Genomic DNA, 19,859 nt, shown 5'->3' on the forward strand with positions numbered 1-19,859 from the left:
AGGGAGGGAGGAGGTGAGGGTACATGCTTGCAGTCCCACGCACGCCAACATACGCACACACCCATGTGAACAGAGAAGTTGAGCGGAGAAAGCGAAAGGGTGGGCCAAAGGAAAAGCAAAACAAAGCAAATACCAAGGAGGGAGAGGAGGAAAGTAGCACCTGTAGGCAAACACACTGCCACATATTATTACAATGCCGCAACATACCTCTGAATAGCTGTTTCGATGTCGCTTTTCTGTCTTGTCTTCATAGTGCGAGGCGCGCACGTGCGTGAGCCACAGAAGAGGAGGAGTAGCAGGAGGTGATTGGTGAAGGCAGTGCTGCAGCGCGCTTCTCCTGTGGTATCATCATGCTGTTTGCCATGTGCGAGTGGCAAAGAAGCATGAAAGGGGTGCCTTGGCAGCGCAATGGAGTGCACTCGATCCATTACGCCTCTCTTTCTCTGCATGTCTCGTCTCGTTGCGCACAACTTTCCTACCGTGGTGATCACACTTTGTCTTTTTTTTTCTCTTTGCCTTCTACGTGTGCGTCGCCTTACTTTAGTACTGGTGTACTGCACCAGCCATTGGAGTGGCCAGAAGGGGCGGACGGTTGGGACCACAAACGTCTCACTGACAACAAACTCACTAGAGCCACATAACGCGCGCGCGCACACACACACACACACACACACACAAGCACAAAACACGTGCTCGCGGTGGAACCTCGGGGAGAGAGACAACTGGATCACAAGCGCAGCTGCCCCCCTCTCCTCTCCCCGCTTTGTGTTTCCTGTATGGATTAGACCTTCTCCACTCCTTACCCGCGCAAAGATGCTTCGTTTATCTGTCGTAGTGTGTAGCAAGGTGGCACCGCAGTCTCTGTACACAGTGGCGCACGAGCTCCTTGAGGTCCAGCATGCATCAGGACGTACGCTCATGTCTGTTATGGGGCCAAGGTGCTACACCACTCGAGGTATGTTTCTCATCGGCTCCGCGAATCTGTTGTGTTTCACCACGTACTGCCTCATGATAAACTGGATTTATGAGGGCTACGTCGACTTGTGGTATGGTGTGTATGGGCTGGAGGACAGTGAGGATGGTGACGATGGTTGAGAGCGTAGGAAAGGCTCAGAGAATCGAGAAAGGCGGAAAGCAAACACCCCGTGATACCTTCCACGGGGTATATTCACTTCCCTACGCCTGTTAACCCTTTTCGTCCACTGCTACTTGTAGTGCATTTGCTGCTTGGACTATGTGGGAGTGTCTCTTATGGCTCTCCCTCTCTTAAGTTGTTCTATTGGCTCGCTCTTCTACCGACTCTGAAGTTGTCTGTACAGTAGTCTTCCCTTTTGCTTTCACATGTGTGTTCTGCTGTGTGTGTGTGTGTCGGCTCTCCATTGCTTTCTGTAAGGCACCGATGGACACCCATCGGCACTTCCGTAATACACGACTTCATTCGTGCGTGTGTGTGTTCTGCGTGCCAGTGCACATCCCCCCCCCCCCCCCCACACACACACATCACATCACATCACACAAAGCAACATGCAAAAAGCGCAGCATGTTCGTTATGAGCTCCTTTTCTTCAGTTGTGTGAAAGAAAGGAGCGTGACGGCGGTCCAACTCCAGTCTTGTCCCATACACGCATGCCCCGAGGCAGCAGTGATGCTGTGCTCGTTTCTATTCACATTGCCGCAGATGCATTCGAGTGACGAGAGGATGTACAGGCACAGAAAAGACGACAAAGATGGATCCCATTGGCCTTCGCCCAGTGAGCTCATTATGGCTCAGCGGAATACGGTACGTTCGCTGCTCTCTCTCTCTCTCTCCCTCCCCGTGCGCAGCCTATACTTCGTGCTACACTTCTTCCTTTTCGTCTTGCTTCGTCAGTTCATCAGAGCGCATACGCACCACCACCACCACCACAACCCCAAAACGAAAGCCGTTCACATCATACACCTACCCAAGTGTAGAGTGCATCAACGGGGCGTACATCAAGCCTCGTGCCATCTTTTTTTTTTTTTTTACACACCTTCTGCCCAATACAAAATTTGGCTTTGTAGTAATACTCGACGAGCTCTCGCCGTTGCCGCGCTCTCATTACCACCTCCTTTGTGTATTTCTGTGAGAGCGTGCAACGCAGGTGGTCTTTGGGGTTTTCCACAAGAGACTCTTTAGTTTTTTTTTTTGCCTCTTGTCGCATACTTGGCCATGAGCTCCACCACAGGTGCGGACAAGACCATCAAGGTCCTCCTCATAGGCGACAGCGGTGTGGGCAAGTCCTCCCTGCTGCTCTCCTTCACCACTGGGGCCTTTGATGGGAACATTCCGTCGACTATTGGCATCGACTTCAAGGTAAAGAAGGTGGATGTCGTAGATGCCCACACGGGCGGCAAGGCTACCGTGAACCTGCAGCTATGGGATACGGCAGGACAGGAGCGCTTCCGTACCTTGACCAGCTCCTACTATCGCGGTGCACAGGCGGTTGTGCTCGTCTACGATGTTAACGAGCCGAAGTCTTTCCACGGGCTCAAGAAGTGGCTTGATGAGGCGAACAGCTACTGCCGCCGTGACGAGGCAGAGAGCAACAGTATGGTATTCTTGCTGATCGGCAACAAGGCTGATCTGTGCCCTAACGAGAACTCGATGCCGCTGCCCCTCTCGACAGCGCAGGGGTTTGCCCAGCAGAACAACATGCTGTTCGCTCTCACCTCTGCCAAGACAAGGATCGGGGTGACGCAGGCATTTGATGAGGTGGCGCGTAGTGTGTATGATAAGTTGCAGGACTTGGAGCAGTACGAGCGACGTCGGATGACGAACTTGAACGGTGGCAGCAACACCGGTGAAGGTGGCCAGGGCTGCTGCTAGGGAAAACTTTGCAGCATCAGACTGAGATGGGGTCGGGGAAGGATGCATCAACGGATGGGAGGATGCTGCCGTGTGCGGTGCATATTCGTATCAGCCGAGCACAGAGGACAGGCACACATACGCACATTTGCCATCATGTGGTGAGCAGCATGCAATAACTGGGTACTTTACAGGAGCCGCGAGCGTGCTGCACACGGACAAAATGCGGAAGGGGGCGAGGGGGACACTCACCTGTGCGCCTCTTGCCATCCTTAACAGTTTTTTTTCTCCCTCCTCGGTGCAGTGCTTTCTTTTCTTGACTAGCTTCCCCTCTTTGTCTCTCTTCGGCTCACTCCCTTTTCTGCCACTGATTGCCCACCTTAAGCAGAGGCCTAATGTTCGCGGACGCCTCTACAGCTAAACGTCGCCTGATCCGTTGTCTGTTTTCATCCGTAACCCCCCCTCTCTCTCTCTCGGCATAAAGTGTGCATCAACGCATCCCTCTTTTCTTGCCCTCTCTGGACACCTCTTTCTTTTTCTTGTTCTCTCTGCTTCACCATGGTGTGGTATCCCCGGCCTTCCTGCCTTAGTTTGCGAAGGATTATCCGCTGCCTCGTTTATGTATCTGTGGCCTTCCCTTCCCCCTTTTTCTGTGTGGCGCTTCCAAGGAGAGGTATCGTCGTGTCTCATTACCTTTTTCTTCCTCCCCACTGATGAAGCTCATCCACTCCCCCCTTTTTGTGTCACGTTTCGAGTTACAGGTTCAACCCGCTACCTTAACATGCAAGCTGACCGGACAACATCGAGATCGAAGCCACGTTCTATTTTACCAGGACGAGGTTGGAAACAGGATCATAGAGTCGCGTCGTGTGTTTCTCTTTGCTTCTGGCTTCCCTTTGCCCAGTCGTTGTCTCTCGCCCTTAGAGAAGCCTTCCACGCATGTGTGGCCACTGGCTGAAGATTGCGCTCACTCACCGGCCCTGTAGTTCGAGCTCCCGCTCTCTCTCTGTCGCCTTTTCTCTTGCTTTCTCGCCTGCTCTCTGTCCCTCCTTCATCCTCAGCGCCTTCCCATGCTCAGCTGCAAGGCAGAACAAGCTGAAAAATAGATTTTGCATAGGAGTTTGCTGAACACCTACGGTAGTAGAAACCTCCGAAACAGTGATCACAAAAGGTCTGCAAAGCAGTGCCGCTGGGAGGGCAAAACCATGTCGTGCATGGATGATCGCGTGAAACAATTCAAGACGGCAGCTGAAGCTCAACTCACTGGACCTGCATTGAGGAAGGAGATTAACACGCTGCGCCGCTTTCTCTTCCGCAACCAGGAGTATCGCTTTACAAAGGCTGCCCAGCAGGCCCTCTACATGGCAGTCATTGCGCACTACGGCAACGCAGCTGCTCATCACGCTTCTGGCTCCGCAGCCACTTCCGCGACGCCGTCGACTGTAGTGTCCTCAGCAGAGGTCGGCTGCAGTGGGCCGTCTTCGGCGGCGCGCACAGATCTTTCGAGAGGCACAGATGTACTGCAACCGGCTGGCGACAAGGACGGCGGCAACACCGCTGATGCGGCCGATGCTCCAATTCTCTGCCTCCTCGAAGACGCGCTCAAGATGCCATTCACCGTTTTCACTTCTCCACAAAAAGACAAGCTGCTCAGTCTCTACTGGACCGTTCTCGGGACTGATGACTCTGCAGGCGCAAACTCCGGTAGCGGTAACGCCAACGGCACCACTTCCGCAGCCACACACACGTTCTCACTCGTCGATATTGTAGACACCGGCAAGAACAAGGCACAGCTGTCCCTCTTCACTGATGACGGTGAGGAGTACCCGCAGGAGGTGCTTGTCTCGGATGCCAGCGCGCTGAGGCGTCTGAGAGAAGAGTTTGACAAAGGCAGCGCTATTTCGGTGATCGTGCGTGAGAACGAGACCGGTGCGGTATTTGTATCCTTTAGGGTGGACGATGAGTGAGGAAGTAACACCAGCGGCGCGTTGCACACCACAGGCACATTACAGAGGGGATGGCAGGCGATGTGGAGAGGGAAGAGGCTGATACGCTGCTGAATATTGCACTGGATAGGTTTTTGATTCTGATCGGCTCAGTTCTGACTCGATAAAGGACGACACCTCCGCGTGCGATGGTCAGGCCCCAGTACCCCCACTGTGTGGGGAAGCCAAGCAGCACCCCTGTCCCCTGCCAATACCAAACCACTCGTGGTGCCGGCAGGGCCAGGTACCACCGATGCGGGGGTGTCAGAGCGATGTGTGGCTGCCGATGTTGGCGGTAAGGACCTGGGTAGCGCTGCGTCGGAGCGACCTGCCGCAGTGAGCATGCTTGTGCCACCCATATGCTGGACGACGTGCCGGCGTGGCTCGAGCGCATCGCCCCCGACCCCTCGCTGCCCACTGGTGTGAGGAGCCTGCGCCGCCCCGCGAGATGCGCCAGGCGGCGGCCGGCATATGGGAGCGGCGGTGGTGCGACCAGCGGGGCGGTGTGGGTGGAGTTTGGGGCTGTGGCGGCGCGGTGCTGCAATGTGTGTCTAGGGCTGCTTCGCACCGCGCGATGGACCCGTGGCAGGCCGGGGGCAGAGTGGGGATTTGAGCTGATGTGTTGCATGGTAGCGAAGGGACACGCGAAAAGAAAGCACTGCTCTGTTCTCGCCAGCGCAAGTGATGGCATGCGTGAGCGTTTCTCTTCTTTCTTTCTCATTCAAACTAGAGGCCGAAGGAACACTTTTGCCCTTTGGCTCGTGGCGCTGAGTCTCTTTTACTCTCCCACTGGACTTATGCGCGAGAGCGACACGGACCTCTGTGGAGGAGGGTTTGAATCACGGTAACTGGCCTGCGCCCACCTCGTGCTAGTTTCTGCGCTCACCACGTGCGGATCGCTCGCTTGTGACGTTCATGCAAGGCCCCACTTTCCCTCCTCTTTCCCCTTTCCTCTTTCAAGTCCTTTCAGGATGGTCCTCTTTCTTACCCTCTGAACCCCTCTTCTGCCTGTTTTACTTCCTCTCTTTCTCGTTCGCATCTTTTCTGCGCAGGTGCGCATCGTGAGATTGCATGCGAAGAGGAAAGAAGGGAGCACGCAAGGAACTGTCACGGGAGAGCCTATTGGTGCAGGGCGGAGCTCCTCTTTGATCGGTTTATTAGCCCCTCCCTCCCTCCCCTGCTCCTGCTGTTTTTTTTTTCTTTCTCGCTCTCTTTTCTTTTGTCAGAAGGTTTAATATTTTCGATTGGGTTTCTTAATCTCACCTTCTCCGCTGCAGCTGCTGCATTACTAGCGCCTCCCAGTGCACAAAGGAGTTTGCGCGTCTCTGTGCGGGAGCGGGCTTCTACAAAGCCGCTATTGGAGAACGAGAGCAGCAAAGAAATCGATATATCAGGAGAGCAAGGTGGAAGAGAGTGAGAAACTGTCTTGATTCTACTCCTAGAGCCTACATAACTCCGAAGACAGGCACCAACGGATTCACAGCGACCTTTTCTTTTTCTTACGTCTCTAAGCGCTTTCCTGCCAGATCTTCCTGCTGCTGGCTTTCGAAGTGACGCCCTCTCACTCCCCCATTCGTGTCTTTCGTTTTCCTCTCATTTGCATCGCCGCCCGCTGACCACCCTTTTTCACCACGGCACCATGGCTGTTGTCTCAAAGCTGGCGTCGAGTCGCTTTCTCGGATTTTACGCCCTCCAGCTGCTCTGCCTCACTGCGGCGGTCCGAATTCTCAACGCAGTGCTGTGCCGACGGCGCGCTGGAAGTGGCAGTACAAAGCATCGCTCTCACCGCTCCTCTCCGTCGTACGTCAGCGGCAGCGGCGATGAGGACGCAATCAGGATGAACCGCATCTTCTGGGAGCGCCTTGGTTCTCTTCTCCGAGTGTGCATCCCTCGTTTTGTATCCCTCGAATTCGGGAGTGTTCTCCTCATGTTGACCCTCTTCTACCTGCGCACCCGCCTGACTTTGCTGTTTGCAAGGGTTGTGGGGCGCAGTGGTCGGTTCCTCGTCGAGCACAACAAAAAGGCGTTTTGTTTTTGTGTGGCAGACATCGGTTTGCTCGCCATTCCGGGAGCGATTCTCCAAATCGGACTAAAGTACGTGAAGATAATGACGCAGCAGCGGCTGCGCGACAACTTGCAGGCGGCCCTTCACAAAGAGTACCTCAAAGGCACCACTGTCTACATGATCTCCACGCAGAACGCCACCATCGACAACACCGATCATCGTCTCACGCAGGAGACAGATCAGTTTTGCAGAAGCGTCGCTGGTGTGTTCCGCGCCCTATTCAAACCAATCCTGGATGTGGTGACGCTGTCCATAGAGCTCTCGAAACATGGGGGACCTTCACCCCCTGCTTTCTTAATCTCCTACTACCTCCTCATTGCAACGTGCATGTCGGTGCTGCTACCCAACTTTGCTCAGCTGGTGGCGACAAGCCAACAGAAGGAAGGAAATCTGCGCACGAAACACCACCAGCTCATTTCGCACGCGGAGGAGATCGCCTTCTACAACGGTGAGGAGATCGAGTGCGAGCACGTGGGGCGCCTACTGCGGTCCCTCATCCGCCACGAGTACAAGATCAAGCGCACAAAGTGGCTGACTGGCTGCAGTGACAGCTTATTCATCAAGTACGGCGCTAGCATTGTTGGGTACCTTCTGTGCAGTCTTGTCGTCGTTGACCAATGCCATCTGATGAGCAAGGGCGAACTTACTCAACTGTACCTCCAGAGTGTGCAGTTGTACGTGCCTTTTTCCGAAGCGATTGGTCAGATACTGCTCATGCACAAACAACTAGGTGCGTTGTGCGGCAGCGTGCACCGCATTGGCGAGCTGCGCGAGAGACTGGAGCGCATCAACGCGTTGAATGTACGTAGTGAGATGGCCAATGTTGTCTACTCGGATGATTTGGTACAATGGTCACACGTAGATATTGTTAGCCCGGCTGGCGTGAGTGTTCTGCGTGATTTTAACCTTACTGTTACCCCTGGAAGACACACACTAATCATGGGCAGCAACGGCTCCGGCAAGACGGCACTGATGCGTGTGCTTAGCGGGCTATGGCCGCTTGCCAAGGGCAGAGTGACTCTCCCAACGGCCCCTGAGTCGTTCATGTGTCTGCCGCAGCGTACATATCTTCCACCTGGCTCGCTGCGCGCGGTGCTTACGTACCCGTACGTAACAGAAGACACCTGCAACGGCAAGTCTGAGCAGGCCTTCGTGCCGGATGAGGTTATCATGTCCGCGGCAACCTCATTCGGTCTCAGCACAATGATGGATCGCGAAGGCGGTTTGGATGCCTCCGAGAACTGGGAGGAAGTGCTGTCGGGTGGGGAGCGTCAACGTGTGGCCCTGGTGCGTGTCCTGTTGCACCGCCCGCAGTTTGCGTTCCTCGATGAGTGCACCAGCGCAATTTCCCAGGATGAAGAGCCATTTTTCTACAGCCTACTGCAGAAGGCGGGTGTGACGTTGATCTCGGTGTCGCATCGTGAGGCACTGCGCAAGCTACACCGCGTCGTCATCTCCCTGGACGGGGAAGGCGGCTACCAGGTCAGCGAAGAGTAAAGAGGGAGAGGGAGAGAGCAAAGACAGGTTGAATGGCTGTTCGCCTCTGTTGAGTTTATGTTGGTTGCCGCGGCAAGCATATTTCTCTGCAGCACAAGGTCAACACAACAGCAGACTCGCGGGCCGCTGATGCTGAATGTCTACAACAATCAATGGAAAAAAAAGCGCATGTGCGTATGCATTTGGCTTGCGCACCTCTTGACTAAAATTTAGCTTAGTATCGGCGCCTTTTTACTTGCTTTGTCCCCCCTCTCTCTCCCATTTTCCCCTTGGCACGCAGGCACCAGTGTGCTTCCGCTCACATAATGCATACGCTCATGAGCTATTCTTTTCTTTCTGGGGGCCATGGGGAGAGAGCAACAAGCGAGAGAAAAAGCCAGAAAAGGTGCCGCCCGCTCTCTTCTCTACTGGTCTGCTCATGCAAATGGTAGGCGCATGCACCCACCCACCCACAGAGAGAGAGAGAGAGGGAGAAAAGTGCACCTTGCCCGCGTGCACGCGTCTTCCATCTTTTTTTCTTTGTGTTGTTTATTGAATTATTATATATATAGATACATATATATCTATACATATCTATATATAATAATTACGATTTGGTTGATATTTCCTCTCCCGCTCTCTGTCTGTGTACTTGTACCGGTGTCTGCGCGCTGTTTTCTCGTTTTGTTCTTGTGCCACACATATTCCACGCTTTCATTGCCTCCGCCACCATGTGCATACAAACATTAATGTCAGCTTTTCTTCTTGTCTCCTATCGAGACACCCGCCTGTTAATGGATTGATCCTGAGAAGGGTAGTAGTCTTGGAGGGGTCTTGGTGGCGTTGCTCGTGCGTGGCTACGAGAAAGACGGAACGGCAAATAAAAGAGACCTTTCTGACGTGTGTAGCTGTACTGTGGCACTGTTCCACGCGCCGGCACTGTAGTCTTTTGCTCTTGCACATCCTTGAGGGGCGTACATCGTGTGTGTGTGTGTGTGTGTGCGTTTGCTAGCTCGCATAGTTTCCTATCTCACTTCGGCCGTTTTTCTTATTGGACTGGGGCCCGAGGATGTGTTGGTGCTGCGTTTTAGCTGAGCTGTTGTCCTAAGCTCGGCTTCTCCCCCTACCTCTTCCTCTCTTGGAGCATCAATAGGCTCACCTTTTAACGCTTGCCTGGAGCTGTAGCCCCTAGTCCAGTGTGGGAGTAGTGGTTGTATCGGTTGTCTCTCGCGCGTATGTGTCTCCTTCCTTTCCCAGACTTTGTAGTGCGCATATGTGCATGGCAGCGGCGCGTCCACTTTGTCTACTCGGACCATTGTTTGGCCCGCTTGTTGTTGATGAGGCATGTATCTACGTGTATGGCGGGGAGTGGGAGGGGGCTGCGAGTACGAGTGTGCAGAGGTCGGTGCAGGTGTATAAAGCGACGCCCACGCCTTCACAAGCCATCTTTCTCCTCCTCCCCGCTGTCTCTGCGTTTAATGCATTACTAGCTCCCACGTACCTTTTCCCCTCTGCATGTGTGTTTGTGTGTGTTGTGTTTGCTGATTCTCACTCGCTCGTGCAGTTGCTTGTCTTTGAGTGTGCCGTGCACCGGGCCCATAGAAGTGCATGTCAGCTGCGTATGTTTCTAGAGAAAAAATGAGCAACCTCTGCTGCCCAGGTCTGTGTTCTTTTCCGCAAGTAGGGGATACGAGTGTGAGGCGGGAGTTGGGTGTGCGCACTAAAATATTTCTTTGGAATTAATACCGGCCTCATAAACGAATAAGAAGCATAGCTCATGATGCGAGTAGCCAAGCCACCAGTGCTTACGTACGGTGGGCACTGGTACCGCTGTGACGCATTGTTGCTCTCGGCCTTCATCAGCGTCACACGTGTGTGGCGGCAGTGCATGGAAGACGCCGAGGACGCCTTTTGCCTTCGCTTCGACAAGAATCCTTTAACACTCCACCCGATAGCTGAAAATATGATATCGTCAACCGTGGTGCCACAAGCCTGCTCTGCCTGCTCTACCTGCTGCGCTGCTCTGCGTCGCCGTTCTGTCGATTTCTCTCTCCTTCTTATCACCACACCATTGGTGCTCTTCATCACACCTCTATAAAATTGTTTTTCCTACAACCATCTGTCACCGTCGCAAGTGTCTGTCAGGGAGGTCAACTCGGTGCAACGAGCACCTGTGTCGGCTGCATTTTTCTTTGTTCTCACTGCATCCTCTCCTCCGAGGACGGACACACGCCCTGTTCTTTTGCTTCCTCTCTGATAATCTCAAGTGTGGACAAGGCACGCTAACCGTTCCCACTGTCTTCTCTTTCACTTTTGTTTCTCTCTCTCTTTAGCACATCCCCGACTTCCACAGAGTTCTGCATATCCGGTACACCACCGCGACACACTCCCCTTCCCCTTTCCTCGAATAACTGGGTATTCCCCTTCCCCCTTCCTCCCATTTCTTTGCCAGCCCATCATGACGTCCGTGTACAACTTCAAGACAATCGCCGTCGTCCCGGCGTACAAGGACTTTATGGACATTGTCCTGTCCAAGACGCAGCGCAAGACGCCGACGATAGTGCACAAGGGATACCACATCTCCCGCATTCGCCAGTTCTACATGCGCAAGGTCAAGTTCACGCAGAAGACCATCAATGAGAAACTTACCTTTATCCTTCAGGAGTTCCCACGCATGGATGACATCCACCCCTTCTATGGCGATCTCATGCACGTCTTGTACGACCGTGATCACTACAAAGTGGCGCTTGGTCAGGTTGGCGCTGTTCGCCACATGGTGGACAACATCGGTCGCGATTACGTACGTCTGCTCAAGTACGGTGACTCTCTCTACCGCTGCAAGCAGCTGAAGCGTGCGGCCCTTGGCCGCATGGCGACGGCGTGCAAGAAGCTCAACAGCGCGCTTGCCTACTTGGAGAAGGTACGTCAGCACATGTCTCGCCTGCCCTCCATCGACCCCAATGCGCGCACGCTTCTCGTGACGGGCTTCCCGAACGTAGGCAAGTCTAGCTTTATGAACAAGGTCACGCGCGCTGATGTGGAGGTGCAGCCGTACGCCTTCACGACCAAGTCGCTCTTTGTCGGTCACACAGACTACAAGTACACTACCTGGCAGGTGATCGACACCCCTGGCATCCTAGACCACTCTCTGGAGGAGCGTAACGTCATCGAGATGCAGGCGATCACCGCGCTGGCGCACCTCCGCGCCTGCATCCTCTTCTTCATGGACCTGAGCGGCCAGTGCGGCTACTCAATCGAGCAGCAGGTCTCCCTCTTCAACTCCATCGGCCCTCTGTTTACTGGGAAGCCCGTTGTCGTCGTCTTCAACAAGTGCGACGTGTGTACCATCGACGATGTCTCAACGGCGGAGCAGGAGCTCATCATGGACGCCATTCAGGAGGCCGGCGCAAAGTGGATTACGACTAGCACACTCACAGACATCGGTGTCGGCGATCTCAAGTCCGTCGCCTGCGACGTACTACTCGCCCACCGCTCGGAGCAGAAAGAGGGCTCTGGGCGCTACCAGGCGATTCAGAACCGCCTCTACTGCGCCACCCCTCAGCAGCGCGATGAGGTGGAGCGACCCACCTTTGTGCCGGCGTCGGTGCTGCAGGAGCGCGCCACAGGTGAGCCACCGAGGCGGCGCCGCAAAACGGAGCGTGACTACGAGTGGGAGAATGGTGGCCCGGGGCAGTACCAAAGAAACGAGCGCAAGACCTGGGACCTGGAGGACCCTGTATGGGTTGACGACATCATTCCCGACATCATGGACGGCCACAACATCTACGACAACATTGACCCTGACATCCATCAGCGCCTGCTGGAGCTGGAGGCGGAGGAGGAGGCGCGGCTGGAGGATCTTGAGCTAGAGGCGTCCCGCAAGCACGAGCAGTACACCCTGGACAGTGACACCCTTGAGGCGGTTAAGTTCATCAAGGATAGGGTAAAGGTACTGAAGATGGAGCGCGCAATGAAGAACCCTGCCATCCGGCGTACACACAGCCAGGCGATAGCGATCGACAAGTTCAACAAGCGCACCGGCAGTCAGGATGCCAGAGCGAAGTCCATCGCGGACGGCAGCGGTGAGGTGCCTACCCGCAAACGCGGCCGCTCCATGTCTGCCGCGCAGGAGGCGCTCATCCGCGACCGCTCCGGCTCTGCACACGTTAGCACCAAGACGACTCGTAGCATCAGTGCTGCCTCACCTAGTCGCGAGCGCAGCATGAGCGTCAACCGCGGCGACGGCTACCGTGATGTGAACGAGAAGCTGCGCGCTGTGAAGCTGAGCAAGGTGAAGACGCGTCCGCTGGCCCGCCAGGCACGGAAGGGGGAGGGTGACCACCACATCCCGAACCTGCGCCCTATGCATTTGTTCACGGGTAAAGTGAAGAGCAACGGCGCTCGTGACCGGCGTTAAGCAAGCGAGGTGCGGCTACTGAGAGCGGGTAGATAAGAGGGAGAGGAGGGAGGATGGCAGGGCGGTGAGGTAATCATCTTTGTGACGAGCATAATGGATGGTCGCACCATGAGTACTGTAGTATATCTTTCCCTCGTACTTGCTGTGGCTTATTCCTCTCCCTACCTGGTCTTCTTCCCGCCACTAGTTCCTCTCTCCCTTGCTGGTTGCTGCTGGCCTGAAACGCGGGTCTTATTGTCTTCGCTCGCTTTTCTTCTTCAGTTTCTTTGCTGCTTGTACTGTTGTCTCCCTCTTTCATCCTCTCCTCTTTTCTCTCTCACCACTTTCTTGCTTCCCTGCCCCAACTGTCTGTCTCGCAGTCGTTCGATCTCTGGCGCTCTCTCGGGCATTCGGTGTCGATATATGCGTGTTACGCTCATTCCTCTTCTCTTTGGTGCCTCTTTCCCCTTCTAGAGGCGAGAAGGGAGGAGAGGGGGGAGTGCATCTGGGAGGAGAAGATCGAGCGAGACGGGAAGGGAGTGAAACGCAGGGGAATGAGAAGTGAAAGGGGGACAACACTCCACTTGGTTGGGTGGGGCGGGCTAAACTGACGAGGCGCGCATTAGTGCATGCGAATGTCGCGCTGGTATGTTCTCTTTGTGTTCGTTCCCTTTCCCATGCGATGATGATGACAGCTCTGTTGGCTGGTGCGATGAAAGGTGACAACCTCGCCGTAAGCGATGGGTTAAATGGGGGAGGAAATGGATGATTTGTCCGACACATTCGAATAACGCCGACGTAACTTTCATTATCATTATTTTTTTTTTACTTTCTATGCTCTGCGTGCTTCTGTGCGTATGTGTTTGTGGACGTGTGGGCTTTCGTGTGCGCTGCGTTCACTCCCAAGGCAGAGGTGAACCCAAATGATGGTAGCGACACTCAAACACTCGCAGACGCATACGCACTGACGCACCCACAGGTGGGGGAGGGGGACGCGGGGACGATGTGCGGCAGGGTGAGGCGCGGAGGTTGCCTTATTCGCTCCCCCTTTTGTCTCTCCTTCTTTTCTTCTTTGGCGTTTTTTTTTCTTCTCGTCCCTGTTAAGCCACGCAATGCGCACACTCCCAATGCGATTTTTTTTTTTTTGCGCCGGCGTGAGAGTACGGACAACGTAGTGGAAGATGTGCAGGCACTTTAAACGAGGTACTAAAAGCCGCAACAAAACATAAGAGCGGAGCACGCACCCCTAAGCGGCTTGATCACTGTCTCTCCGCTAATGTACATACTCAGGACCTAAAGTGGATGATGATGTTGGTAAGGAGGGGGGGGGGCGAAGAAGCTGTGCTTACACAGATGTGCGTACAGCAACTCCGGCCCCTCACCCCCCCCCCCCCCCCCCCCCCCCGCTGATGCTGGTAGAGAGCCGCCTCTTGCCCTGGGTAGGTGAAAGAGAAGAAACAAATGAGCCATGTGTGGCATATACGTGTGCGTCTCTATGTTCTTCTCTTTTCTGTGCTCTAACCCCAACTTCCGTCGTGTGCAGGAGTCGGACAGCTTACTGATGTCGCCCCTTCCCCTCTATCCATCTCTCCTCTTTTCCCCCAACGCCTCTTCCGTTCTCAAACTTACTGTTTCACTTGCACGTACAGGCGCATCTGCTGCTGTTACCTTCTGCTGTCTACGGCCTCTGCAACGCTGAGGAAGAGAAAGAAAAGAAAGTACACACGTTAGAGCAAACAAATCGACGTAAGGAAGGCGCGACGTCGTGTTGAGGTCTCCTTACGTCGATTCCCATCACTGTTGTGCGCTTATCATTGCACATTCCGCGTACTCTCTGTTGCTGTTGCGGCAGCGAAGGTGAATTGCATGCGGGAAAATCGTTGTGTTGGAGAGGTGACGCTTTTGCATATCTTTTGTGGTGTGCTTCACTTGCCACCGCGCCAACCCCACTAAGGTCGTCCCCCCTCCCCCCTGCCTTCCCTCCCATGGGCACTAACAGAATCATATCGGAGACTCTCGATATGTGGGATGTCTACCGCCTCTTCTGCATCTCTGCCGCCGCCGGCGCCGACGAAGGTGAGCTGCAGGAGCGACTCGGGATTGTGGAGGACTATCTGACTGACTACGAAGCGCTGTGCCACGCGCTTGGCAGGGCTCTGTGCACCACGCACGTGCAGGAAATCCGCCTACTCGTCGCGGACGAGGCAGAGGGGCGTCGGTTTTTGTGGCATGATGTCGAATTTCTGCCGTGGACGCTTTTTGTCGAGTCCTCCTTTGCCCAGGTGCAGGCGCTGGTGGTCGAGCAGGAGACAGCGATGCGCCACAGCCTTCTGGCCACGTATGCCGCGTCCTTCACAGAGCTGCTCTTCCCTTACGAGGAGCTGCTGCGAATGCGACTCACGTGGGAAGCACTCGACTCACTGGCACTGAAGGCGTGCATTGTCGGCCGATACGGTGTCCGCGAAGGCCAGCTGGCCCGCACGAGCATTCCAGGGTATATGACTGATTCAACCTTTTCGACCTCTGCAAGTGCAGCCACGGCTGCTGCGGCGGTGCGTGACCTTCTCTCAGAAGAGCATCAGGAGCGTCAAGAGATGGTGGCAGCACGCAGGCAGCACATTGCAGGTTTCCTCCTTTTCTTGGCCTCTAATGAGAAGCACCGTAGTTTTACCTCTACCTCTGTGAGCGGCATGGGGCCCCTACTACAGCTGAAGGGAAACCGCGTATTGACAGCACGCCAGGCGCTAGACGGCAGTGCAACCCGCATTCAGTCCGCATACCGAGCGTACCGTGTGCGTTCCGTGCACACTGCGCCGCGACGACAGCGAGGAGCGCTGGCAGGGCTCTCGTTTGGCTTTCCCCTCCCTCTGTCTGTCTGAGGGGCATTCTCTCTCGAGTAGAGCGTCCATTCGAGTTTTGCATGCCGTTTTTAAGTCTGTGCTGGACGGCATTTGCCTCTCCTATAAGAGGGTGTGCATTTGCATGTGCCGATGATGTACAGGTAGGCGTCTTCCTTCATTGCTCTACTTCTTTCTCTTCCCCCCCCCCCCCCCCCAGTGTTTTCGCCTGATCAGAGTGAAGTTACCTCTCCGCCCCGCCCCGCATCCTTTCTCCCTCCCTGCCACTTCTACGCAGGAACAGGCGCCGTGTGCGCCCTGATGGAGGAGGAAGATGAAAGAACGTGATGGACACAAAGACAGGCCTCTTCTGCAGCGACATTTTTTCACAGAAGCGCACCTCTGGCGCATAGGATGTTGCAGAGGGGTGGGGAGAGAGTGAGTTGGTGAGTGTGGCATGCCTTTCCCTGCGCTTTGCTCTCCCCCACTCCTCCTCTTGAAGACTCGTGCATGCGGCCAGGGGTGCTGGGGCTGTGTGCACGCCGGTGTCTTGCGAACTTACACTGCTGCCCAGGTATCATCAAGCTGTCACCCAACCTGTGCGAAAAGCATTCGGTCAGCGGCTTCTCTCTTGGCCTTGCTTATGCAGAGTGTTTCCTGCCGCCCTTCCAACTCGATTTGGATTTCACGCTTTCATTTCTTGTAGTCTTTTCTCCCTCCTCGTATTGCTCTCAAAGCGACGCCCCGCCTTTCTTTTCCACGCAACGGAAAGAGGGATATCAAGCAACGCAGCACACTGCACGAACACGCACACATCTTTTCATTCCAACTCACTTGTTTGAACACACTCTATCAAGCGCCGCTGATAATGACGACGCTCAAGGACGGTCGCTTCATGTTCATCCATGCGGATCGTCACAACTTACTCCTGGAGCAATCCGTGAAGGCGGCGGCTGTCTCTCCCTCATCGACCACGGCCACGACAGCGGCTGCTAAAGAAGGGGCTGCAGCGGCACTTTCACTTGCCTCTTCCACCTTTCAGCTTCTGTACGGCGGAGTTGTGCACGCCTTCGCGTTGAACGCCGCACAGTCCCACATTGCGCTGGTGTGCCCAACTGGCAGTGCGGCAGCCACATCCGCGGCAGCCGGCCATCTTCGCGGCGACGGTCCAAGCACGGTGCTGCGGCTCTTCTCCTTTTCATGTGGCGAAGTGGGTGAGCTGATTGGCGAGCTTGTGACCGCCGAGGCGTGCGACGTGGTGTGGGTGGGAAGTCGGCATCTGGCGCTGGAAGTACGCCGATTCAGTAGAGGTGTCGATGGCGAGGTAGCCGTTCCTTCCCTATCCACTTCTCCTTTGTCGGCGCCTGTGGCGTCTACCATCTTGATTGAAATCACCAAGGCCCCGGAGAAGCTGAGGTGGGTGCGGCAGGATGAGGCAGCGGCATCACCGGTGTCTGCCCCGGGGTCCGTTCTGTGTGACATCCATGTCGGTAAACAGAGCCTTCGCTTCTGGGACTTGCAGAAGGGAAAGGTGATGCAGGAGTGCGGCTTGCCGAACCGCCGCTGCCGCCACGGTAAGACCCGCATGGCGACTGCAACGTGCAGCGACGGTTCGTTTGTGTTCGTGGTGAATGATGACTGGACGGTGCACGGCTTTCACGTCGGCAAGCGCACTGTGCGAGAGCTGAAGCCGATGCTGTCTCAGTTTGAGTCGCAATCGGTTAACCTCGTCAACAACCGTGGCGGGAGCGCAAAGTTGAGCGAGGAGAACAATGATGGCCATGGGGTGACGGGGGCAGGAAAAGAGGCGGAGTCTTCAATGCCACGCCCGCCTTCAAAAATTTCAACACCCCCCCACAAACTCGCGCGTCCGCGCCTCTTTGCCCGTGCAATCAGCGACACCCAGGTGCTCCTCGCCCTCCAGGGCTCCTCTACTATTTTGCAGTGTGCCTGCGAGTCGAAAACTAGCCGCAGTGACGAATGGACTGTGGTCGCTAAGATGCGTTTGCCGCGGAGACTGCAGGCGACATGCGAAGTGGTCGGCCTCTCCACTCGAGGGTGTCTCGTCCGTCAGTTTGAGCTGACAGAGGGCAGTGTACAGACGTCGACAGCGGCCGCTCCTTCAGGCGCACAGACGGGGACGTCTGTAAATGGCCAAAATACTGTCGCGTACTTTGTGGTGCCACTGGAAATGAAGGCGACCGGCAAGGCCTCGGTGGCAGTGGCTGTCACCTGTGGCAATGCAGGCACCACGGAAAGCAGTGCCGCGGCGCCAAAGGCGGACACTGTAGGCGAGGAGAGCGAGAGGACGTCGGTGGCACCGTCTGTGCCCTCAGAGACGTCGCGGGCGGAGGGAAAGCGGAAGCGCAAAAAGAAGTCCATCGCCGTCGCAGCGAACAGCGACGCACCGGCGTCCGCAACGTCTCCGGAGGCCCCATCCTCAAGCGCCAGTGACACAGGCAATGCGCAGTCCGGCAGTAGCGGCCGCTGCAACGCAGAACGCCCCTTGCAGCGTGCTGTTCTACGGCTGCTTGTGCATGCTGGCATCAGCGGCAAGGACCAGTTCATTGGTGCCTTTGCAAAAGACACTGCCACCGATGGTGTTGACACTGCAGGAGCAGCTGCCGCTGCTCCTGCGGCATGCGGACATGAATGGCACTCTACTGATACGTTCGTGACCGCGGGAGGTGTGGTGATAGGTGTTGTGTTGGGCCTACTGGTAATGCGTCACTTCGCACTCCTGTAGCGCCCACTTAATCGGAAGAGATTGGGAAGTCTGCCAGCGACAAGGGTTGTATGCCGTGAGGGGGGGCTGTGGAAAGCGGCGAACCTGTGCGAGCGGTGTCTACGTGCAAACTGCTTCAAGTGCGTGTCGGCTCTCTGATCTCTGCGCCCATGCACGTATGTGGGGGGATGCTGGTGTCTACTGATGGTTTGCAATACCAAAAGGGTGAACCTACACAGAGGAGGGTTTATGCCTCCGGAGAGAGAAAAGGCACCTCCTTGGCAGAGCACCGGCCCAGAGGTGCATTTTCAAGCGCAAGCGGCAAAGTTGCCTCCCGGTGCACGGCGATTGCGTTTGTGTCGCGTCTTTGCACCGTTTCTCACTTTCTCGCGCCGAGGCACAAACATGTCAACGAGGCGTGCGCCTCATCGTACAAGCGGGGATGGCACTGCTGCACTTCCCCTCCACTGCAAACTCCTTCGCATATGGCCACCCCACCCCCCACCGCTTCTTTGTTGTTGTGTTTCCACACTTCACTCCACCCTCTTTTCCCCTTTCTCTCTGCTCGTTTTGTCTCCCGCTACTTTCCTTGCAAGCGGCAAAGGATCCTTGATCACTATCCACCGCTGAACTCACCGACGAGTCTGAAAGGATCTGAGAGGGAGATATGTCGAACAAAGAGTCCCTCAAGGCTGCGATGCGAGAGTCACTGGAGGCGAACGGGACTATTAGCCACATCAAGGCTGAACTCCGCGCCGCCATCTTCGAGCGACTCTCTGATGTCACTACCAGTGGCGATGGCAGGAATGTGGAGAACCCGCCTGTACCTCCAGAGAACATGGTGATCAATGAGCTCATCAAGGAATACCTCACCTTCAATGGTCTAGAGCACACGCTGGCCGTCTTTCAGCTCGAGGCTCGATCGCCGGACAGCCAAGTGCCGCGTCGCGTACTGGCGTCAGAGCTGAACATGGCTGCCGCCCCGTCGTCTGTCCCGCTGCTGTACGCTATGCTTCACGAGGCGCGCCTTTCAAAAGATATGGGACCGTAACCTCCATGAGTGCCTCCCTAATGCAGGTTGTACGCCCGGTTCTTTGCCTCCCCCAGTTTGTGCGTGCGGCCTCTCCTTCAAATAGTGGAAGTGCGGGTGCTGTGGCTTCTGCTCTTCCACGCTTTTTTTTCCTTCGCGGCATCCGGTGTCACTCACGTTGTCTGCCGGCCCCGAGGGCGGTGCTAAGCAGACCCCATGTTAGCACCTGGGTGTGTCTGTGTAGACAACGAGACCTGCTCATGGAATCCGCTTCTTTTCTTCCTACCTCGCTCGCTGCTCGCGTGCTTGTTTTTCCTGCCTCTTTGTATGTCTCTCTCATTGCCCACCGCGTCTCTGCTCGACTACGTTTTCCCTACTAAACCGTGGTGTGTGTGTGTGTGTGGATGAGGTGGGAGGAGAGGGTACAGGGAATGAGAGGGGGAGGGGAGGAAGTCAGCTCATTGGCCGAAGAGCGAGGGATCACAGTCGATGCATGCACACCGGCCCACCCCACTTGTG

General features: G+C 55.5%; 7 protein-coding genes across 7 annotated transcripts; all 7 read left to right on the top strand.

Moving 5' to 3' along the window:
* Positions 1 to 2,190: 2,190 nt before the first annotated feature.
* LBRM_33_2110 (putative small GTP-binding protein Rab18) lies at positions 2,191 to 2,847 on the top strand (the record flags this gene model as incomplete). Its single annotated transcript, XM_001567929.1, has 1 exon — positions 2,191 to 2,847. The coding sequence occupies one exon, from the start codon at positions 2,191 to 2,193 to the stop codon at positions 2,845 to 2,847; it is 657 nt and encodes a 218-aa protein (XP_001567979.1).
* Positions 2,848 to 4,031: 1,184 nt separating this feature from the next.
* Positions 4,032 to 4,793, top strand: LBRM_33_2120 (hypothetical protein, unknown function; the record flags this gene model as incomplete). Its single annotated transcript, XM_001567930.1, has 1 exon — positions 4,032 to 4,793. One exon carries the CDS (start codon positions 4,032 to 4,034, stop codon positions 4,791 to 4,793), a length of 762 nt encoding a protein of 253 aa, XP_001567980.1.
* A 1,657-nt stretch (positions 4,794 to 6,450) lies between these two features.
* On the top strand, positions 6,451 to 8,373 carry LBRM_33_2130 (putative ABC transporter; the record flags this gene model as incomplete). The annotated part of the gene is made up of 1 exon (XM_001567931.1): positions 6,451 to 8,373. One exon carries the CDS (start codon positions 6,451 to 6,453, stop codon positions 8,371 to 8,373), a length of 1,923 nt encoding a protein of 640 aa, XP_001567981.1.
* Positions 8,374 to 10,810: 2,437 nt separating this feature from the next.
* LBRM_33_2140 (putative nucleolar GTP-binding protein) lies at positions 10,811 to 12,769 on the top strand (the record flags this gene model as incomplete). Its single annotated transcript, XM_001567932.2, has 1 exon — positions 10,811 to 12,769. The coding sequence occupies one exon, from the start codon at positions 10,811 to 10,813 to the stop codon at positions 12,767 to 12,769; it is 1,959 nt and encodes a 652-aa protein (XP_001567982.2).
* Positions 12,770 to 14,733: 1,964 nt separating this feature from the next.
* Positions 14,734 to 15,627, top strand: LBRM_33_2150 (conserved hypothetical protein; the record flags this gene model as incomplete). The annotated part of the gene is made up of 1 exon (XM_001567933.1): positions 14,734 to 15,627. The coding sequence occupies one exon, from the start codon at positions 14,734 to 14,736 to the stop codon at positions 15,625 to 15,627; it is 894 nt and encodes a 297-aa protein (XP_001567983.1).
* An 826-nt stretch (positions 15,628 to 16,453) lies between these two features.
* LBRM_33_2160 (conserved hypothetical protein) lies at positions 16,454 to 18,331 on the top strand (the record flags this gene model as incomplete). The annotated part of the gene is made up of 1 exon (XM_001567934.2): positions 16,454 to 18,331. One exon carries the CDS (start codon positions 16,454 to 16,456, stop codon positions 18,329 to 18,331), a length of 1,878 nt encoding a protein of 625 aa, XP_001567984.2.
* A 646-nt stretch (positions 18,332 to 18,977) lies between these two features.
* LBRM_33_2170 (conserved hypothetical protein) lies at positions 18,978 to 19,361 on the top strand (the record flags this gene model as incomplete). Its single annotated transcript, XM_001567935.1, has 1 exon — positions 18,978 to 19,361. The coding sequence occupies one exon, from the start codon at positions 18,978 to 18,980 to the stop codon at positions 19,359 to 19,361; it is 384 nt and encodes a 127-aa protein (XP_001567985.1).
* Positions 19,362 to 19,859: the final 498 nt, after the last annotated feature.

This window comes from Leishmania braziliensis, chromosome 33, assembly GCF_000002845.2.
Source record: "Leishmania braziliensis MHOM/BR/75/M2904 complete genome, chromosome 33".
Lineage (NCBI taxonomy): Eukaryota > Euglenozoa > Kinetoplastea > Trypanosomatida > Trypanosomatidae > Leishmania > Leishmania braziliensis.